This window comes from Adiantum capillus-veneris, chromosome 14 (assembly GCF_014529385.1).
Source record: "Adiantum capillus-veneris isolate H3 chromosome 14, ASM1452938v2, whole genome shotgun sequence".
Taxonomy (NCBI): domain Eukaryota; kingdom Viridiplantae; phylum Streptophyta; class Polypodiopsida; order Polypodiales; family Pteridaceae; genus Adiantum; species Adiantum capillus-veneris.
Window position 1 is genome coordinate 21,671,027 of NC_140944.1, and position 7,365 is coordinate 21,678,391.

The 7,365-nt window shown below is 44.6% G+C and overlaps 1 protein-coding gene across 1 annotated transcript; it reads right to left on the reverse strand.

The window, feature by feature from the left end:
* Positions 1-2,151: 2,151 nt before the first annotated feature.
* LOC147442062 (uncharacterized) lies at positions 2,152-4,678 on the reverse strand. Its single transcript, XM_086529573.1, has 2 exons — positions 4,258-4,678; positions 2,152-4,167 (listed from the first exon to the last, which is right to left on the reverse strand). Exons 1-2 carry the CDS (start codon positions 4,505-4,507, stop codon positions 2,585-2,587), a joined length of 1,833 nt encoding a protein of 610 aa, XP_086385699.1. The 5' UTR covers positions 4,508-4,678; the 3' UTR covers positions 2,152-2,584.
* Between the last annotated feature and the right edge of the window lie 2,687 nt (positions 4,679-7,365).

The window sequence follows — 7,365 nt, forward strand, 5'->3', positions numbered from 1 at the left end:
AACTTAATTTGTTGAGAACAATCCAGCAAGCGCACGGTTATCTTAGCTCTCCTACTACTCGCTCTCCTTCCATTTTATTCAATACTACTTGAGATGCTCTTTGAGATTCCATCTGTCTCCTCTCCAATGAGAGATTCACTACCCCCCTACAAAAGTGTAATTCGGAATCGAACCCCTGCCTGGGGAAGATTTATCCTGCAATTGCTTACGTAAACCACTTCAGTGCCTCTGTCACCTTGCAGCGTACGCCCTGTCGTATAACAAAAAAAAACACTGTTGCCTTCGCATACGCCTGCTTGCTCCGCTTGCTGCATCTCTGTACATTCCCATTTCTCTCTCCTCTGATCGAGTTGCAATCACGCCCACCACGTCGCATGTAAGGAATTGCAATGTCTGACGACGGTTGCACTTTCGCGAGGCAGGCTTCTTTCCTTTAAACAACTGTGCAAGAGAATCTACCTTGATTCTCTTGCTCTTTTCCTTTAAAAGAATTGAAGCCCCTACTGGGTATATTCTAATCAATCCTTACCAACAAAGAATACCTCATACCAAAAGGCCCTAAATACTTTTTACTACTTTCAAAAGCATATTACATTTGGTATACATGTTGACCAAATCGATGTAGATATCAATCTACATGTTTCTTTTCAAGAGCTATTGACTCTAATTGGTGTCACCATGCAAATTTCAAGCTTTTAATGCAGAGTATCACTAACCTTCAAGATGCAAGAAAACACAAGTGGAGATCAGGGGTCTTAATTTGCATTTATTAAAAGCAAATTAAAACTTCTTTGTTGTGACCATCTTAGACATACTAGAAAATAATTGTAGTCCAAGACAACCCCTCTTACCGAAAGCTCAGCAATTACTTGATGAGTATATTTTGCAATTTTTTGCACTCCAACAGACAACGTTTCAGACATCAAGCGCCTTTTGTGCTTCTGACATATCAATGAAAGCCATTCTAGCCATGACATAATTTCTCGAACTCATTTAATAAAATATCTAACCACGAAGCTGCTTGCCCGTGTCAACTTACTTGAATAATACCACATGCCTTCAAGTTGATCGATTGCTTCTGTAAAGAAATCATTAGATTAGCCTTCAAATGACACAAAGAACCACATACACACCCACGTCCGTGATTGCATAACTCTCATGCCGTTTCTTTGGACACATCAAGTAGATCATATTCTGCAAGGTAACACCTGCTGCCTCATTAGACATTTCACTCAAAACCTAAGGGCAACCTTACATCCTTCCTTGTCCAAGGAACCTCCCCTAAGATCTCATCATAATATATATCACGGTTGTTTGTTGGCTATGTGTTGATCCATTATACAATAGCATAAAATCTTCAATATGGCCCCAAGGCCCTGATATAACCACGTATCTTTTGTCCCCTAAGAGTTGCTCTAACGGTAAGGCTTTAGCTTTTCAGCCTATGGGTTGTGTGTTCAACACCCCTGTTGGGTCCTCTCTAGAAGGGACACCTTGTGCTCACTTGGTGTTCACTTGCTAGGGCTCTTTCCCTTGAACACTCCATTACTCGAGTTCCTCCTACTCGAGTGCATCCTCCTCTTGGGGTTGGTCACCCGAGGAGGAGGTTCCTAGCTGGTTGCTATGAGTTCTCTCCGTTGTTCTTAGTACTTGTGGTGCATCAATCAGGTGCCCATGGTGATGCCTACACGTGACTCCAAACCAATGGTACACGGCCCTTGCATGATCGCGTTTCATGGTAAATATTTGGAAGGGATAAGGACCTTCCCTTATGAGCCCTCCGGTGTGTTGTAAAACCACGTATCTTTTCTATGTCCTTGGATATTTGAGGCTAAAGGTTAATTTACACATGATGGCCAGCCATATGAGGGACCCCTTCTAGCAGTAGAGAAAAACCCTTTCTATTCGCATTTGAAAGGTAGGACAGAAGCACAATATATTGTATTACTGTCAAGGCATCGATAAATGCTTGGTGATCTTCAGGTTCTGCTCATGCACGTAATGACAAGCTCATGACGTAGAGCACCTTCAGTCCCCTCAGGCGATACTTACTGTGCAGTGTGAGAAGCATAGAGAGAGAGAGAGAGAGAGAGAGAGAGAGAGAGAGAGATCAGGGGGGCGAGGTTTCTGTGAGTGCCTGAGGGCATTTCTAGCGACGGATCAAATACGGCAATGTCTAAAGCTTAAACCGGTACTAAATCACAAAACAAGGAATCATGGCAACGTTTTAAACGACCTAAAACAAAGCATGAGCTGATCAGAGATCACAGAGCTAGTACTAGCTAGTAGCATCAGTTTGATTTTGATCATAATCCCTGCTGGTCGCTTATAAGAGCTGCAAGTCTGAACTTCGACCTTTGATTGCACTTTATAGGCTGTAATGTTAAACTCAATCCGACAACGTTCAGTTTTGTAGCAGCAGTGACATCCTCACCTGCTTGATGTTGTCTAGATGGTCTTCGACTAAAGCCCATGTTGATGCCAAGGTTCCTTTGTCCCTGGCACCTGCATTCTCATGTTGAGTTTGGGGATCCTTTGCTTGATCTTCCTATATGGTCCGTTGCTGCCGGGAGGCTGCCGACCTTTAATGGGCTGTGTCCTTCTTGGTCTGATCTGTCTGGGCCTCCTCCTTTCTTCCCTCTATCTGTGCAAGCCTTTCTAGTATCTTCTCTGTCCAGCCCTCCGGCGAATTAGAGTCGTCATATCCTTCAAGCTTCAATAGTAGCTTCATTATAGGATGTGGCTTGTTAATGTCAACATTGTGCTGCTGGCACGACTCAATCCAAAAGTGTAAGTCATACTCCCTGCTACACACCTCGCAGAGGTTGGAAGGGATCTTCCCGAGCTTCATGGCACCCAACTTGCATTCAATGGAGCAGCAAATTACATCTGATTGAAGCGCCAAAACTCTCTTGCAAGTTAGGCAGCACCTCTCACTTCGTGTGGGCACCAAGGCCGACTTCTTAGTGGCTGCAGAAACTGGTCGTAGAAGGCCCTTACTTCCTCTGAGCGGTACATCTTCTGTTGATTCTCCCTTTCTCTGCATTATACACATACTGGAAGATGGTACATTTTCTGTTGCTTTGCCCTTTTCCTTTTGCTCGATGCTTACATGAGCCCATTTAGGAGACCGCAGGAAGATAACATTCATGTGATTGCATTTGAACAGTTGGATGCCATCTGTATTGAAATACTTACCCAGAGTACTGTTTTGCTCTATTGCATTCATGCGTGTGTTTCTACGAACTTGAAGCAATATGTCCAAATCTGCATCAATTGATTTTGCTTTGCGGCACAATCCTCCACAGAGGAGCTTGGTAGCTTTTGTCACAGGATCATAATGGAAGTAATTGATCAGGCGGTTCTTATGGTCTGGACAATCGCTGAAGTAGCCAGTTTCATATACAAATTTTGGCAACCAGCTTGGCACATTCTCCACGCCTGTGAAAGAGGTGGAATCGAATGGTAACTGAGGGTCCCTTTCAAGTTCCTTACCCTTTGTATCTGCGCTCTCGTTGTGGTCGTCTGCATAGTCGTCAGAATCATGTATAGATGCACCTTCATCAGAGTTAATACTGTCCTGCTCATGGTTATCATCGGGTCTCTCTGTCGCTTCATGAGGGTGTAATTCATGAGCAGCAATATCTGAGCGAGGAACATCATAAAGATCATTCAAATCACTCCCATCGACGCAAGAATATTCGTAAATGTCTGCACCTTCATCAGAATTGTTGTCCTGCTCATCGTTATCATCACGTCTCTGATCTGTCACTTCTTGAGGATATTCGCCAGTGGCCACATTTGAGGGAGGAACATTATGTAGATCATCGGGTCTCCCTGTAACTTCATGAGGGTATTTATCAGCAGCAACAACGGAGGGACGAACTTTTTGAAGATCATCCGCTTTCTCTGTTACACCTTCATGATCAGCAGCAGCAATGTCGACTGAAGGAGGAACGCTATGAAGATCATTCAAACCACTCGCATCGATGCTGTCCATGATGGCATGGTGCTCATCACTATTATCGTCCACAGAGGTCTCAGCATCACTACTGATCTCGACACATGAAATTATGGTGTCCATAGGATCATGACCTTCACGGCTGGAAGTGTAACCACAAATTAGATCTAGAGGAGCATGGAAGGGAACAGCATTTACGTCTTCATCTGCAATTTCCATACCATAAACGTTTACAGAAACATGAGCATCTAGGGTTTGAGTACAATTATAATTGTCAATCGGCATATCATCATCACCTTCATCACATTCATCCCTAGCTGAATTGCGTGCACATCCATGAAATATTCGAAGGTGCTTCTTCGGACCACGTTCACTGTCTTCAGAAACTTCGAGCACCGCATTCTCCGAAACGGTAGAACTACGCTCCTCACGACGCCGCGCAATGAGAGAAGGATAACCACCTTGACCTGCATCTCCTCGGTCCTTGCTAGATGGTCCTGCTCTTCTGTGAGACATAGTGAGAGAGGCTCTTGATCTGTAAGACATGGTGTGTGTGTGTGTGTGAGAGAGAGAGAGAGAGAGAGAGAGAGAGAGAGAGAGAGATGGAGAGCGGCTCCTAATTATAGATCAATTCTTATGGAAAATGGAGCACCGTAATACGTTGGTACTTCAAGGCCCTTGGGCACTAATGGTCTTAAGGAGCTTACACACGGTCGTTTCCAGTGACCCGCCCAACAGGTGGCGCTTGATTTCAAAATGGTGGGGCCAGATATAGAGCACCTACATTATTATGCAACATAGTCGGTGGTTGTTTATAAAGAATGTACGAAGATTCTGTAGTGGAATTTTGAAGGAAACATGAACGTGCTTATTCAAGAAATAGCAAGTTTGATTGCATAATGGAAATCGGTTGCAAGTAGCGAGAGATAGTAGGCTGTGTGTGTGTGTGTGTGTGTGAGAGAGAGAGAGAGAGAGGAGGGGGGGGGGGGGGGGGGGGGGGGGGGGGGGGTTATGAAAAAACCGGAGTCTATTGTATTTTAACCGGCTAAAATCCTAAGATCCCGGTTAGATTTTGAGCTTGCCTTGATGAAAACCGGGAAATTTTCACAATTTTTAGTGTAATTACAGGCAAAAGCTTCAAATCTTGACCTAGAAACCGGGAGAATTTCAAGTTTGCCCTCGGTTAGTATTCTTCTAGCCCTTTGGGGGGGGGGGGGGTAGCAATATCACCTGCAGCCTCTCTTGGTTGAGAACGCTTTTACAAAAAATGGCATGTTGGATTTTTACAAAGAATATGCAAACCTATCATTATACCAACCCTCATTGTCTGCAGATTAAAATACTTTTACTGGCTCGTAAATTGCAAGGACTAGATGTAGAATGCCTCAAATGTTTGCCTATAATATAATGATAATAACATGAGGAAAGTATTGAATCCATACAAAATTTCTTGAGTAGGCTGATCTTGTAGGTTGTAGCAAGGCCCCTTCTTACTTGGTTGGCCTACGACCTTTTTTTCAAAATATGTGTGCAGGCTCGTCTACGTAGACCAATTGTCTGACTTTAGATGATTGCCATCATCGTACAACCAACCCTCAATCTCGTATGCTTTTCTTTTCAAATCCTTTCATAGCTAATTGCCTTTTATCATTGGTGTTTTTCATCACCAACATTTTATGTCAACAGTCTGGCCCATTAATAGGTAGCAACAGCCTGCGTCAGACCTTGTCACCCTACCCTGTCCCAAGTAATCTTCATCTTTGCCCCACCCCATTCACAAGAAATTAGCTTGCTTTCTTGGCTCTAAAGAAACTGTGAAGACGACGGGGACAGCAAATGCAGCTCGTGTAAACCTGTTGAAGAAGAGGAACAACACAAAAGCAGTGATGATGGTGTACATGCTAGTAGAGCAGAACAACACGATCAACACTATAGTAGAAGTCATAGAGGAGGGCACCGTAGTTAAAGGGATGGTTATGGAGCGAGCTCAACAGAGCGAGTTTTTTTCTTGTCATCCCACCACCACTATCTCCCATTATTGCCCCTTAGCACCCATTGCCACCACCAACTTAGCCCATCAATGGTGGTTACTAGTGCTAGCTTACTACCACCATGTGCCGCCCCTAATCCTACAACCATAGCCTATTACCGCCCCTCCCTCCAGTGGAGTAGCCAAGAACCTCCTCCTCCTTGTGTGTGTGTGTGTGTGTGTGTGTGTGCCCCTACCCCCCCCCCCCCCCCCCCCCTCTCTCTCTCTCTCTCTCTTTCTCCCCTCACCCCTTCTGTCTCTATCGACCCCTCCCCTCTCCCGCCTCTCCCTCTCTCTCTCTCTCTCTCTCAGTTTTAGTTGGCCCCTTTCCTTCTCTCTCTCTCTCTGCCTCCCCCTCTCATAATCCCTCTAACCCATCCTCTCTATTGCCCCCTCTTCTCTCTCTCTCTCTCTCTCTCTCTCTCTCTCTCTCTCTCTCTCCGGCCCCTCCCCTTTCGCTTCTCTCTCCCCATACCCTCCCCTTCTCTCTCTCTCTCTCTCTCTCTCTCTCTCTCTCTCTCTCTCTCTCGGGTGTGTGCACGCACGCTAATAAAAAGAGGAAAATGGTATAACCTTTCCATCACCCAAGTGTGGTAGATTGGTTATGCCATTTCCCTCTTGAATAACAAGTCTTGAGTTCTTGAATAACAAGTCTTGAGTTCACTCCCATATCTTGAGGTCTCTTGGAATAGTTTCCTACGATGTTGAAATCCTTTTTTTCTCGGGTGTGTGTGTGGGTGTGTGTTAATAAAAAGAAGAAAACGGTATAACCTTTATATCACCCAAGTGTGGTAGATTGGTTATGCCATTTCCCTCTTGTGAATAACAAGTCTTGAGTTCAACTCCCGTCGTTGAGGTCTCTTGGGATATATTCCTACGACCTTTAAGTCCTCTTCTTCTTCCTCTTCTAATTCTTTCCCTCCCTCCATATCTTCCCTCTCTCTCTCTTTGCCTCCTCCTCCTCTCTCTCTCTCTCTCTCTCTCTCTCTCTCTCTCTCTCTTTTTGACATGGATAGATTACCCCCTTTCCATGTGACTTGAGACACCCTCCTTGTCTCTTACACGGACCAAGTTCACTCAACTCATCAGAGACTTGATTCAATTAGACAACTAGAAGGACATTGTCATAATAACTAAAGAAGAAAACGGTATAACCTTTATATCACCCAAGGATGGTAGATTGGTTATGCCATTTCCCTCTTGTGAATAACAAGTCTTGAGTTCATTTCCCGTCGTTGAGGTCTCTTGGGATATATTCCTACGACCTTTAAATCCTCTTCTTCTTCCTCTTCTAATTCTTTCCCTCCCTCCATATCTTCCCTCTCTCTCTTTGCCTCCTCTCTCTCTCTCTCTCTCTCTCTCTCTCTCTCTCTCT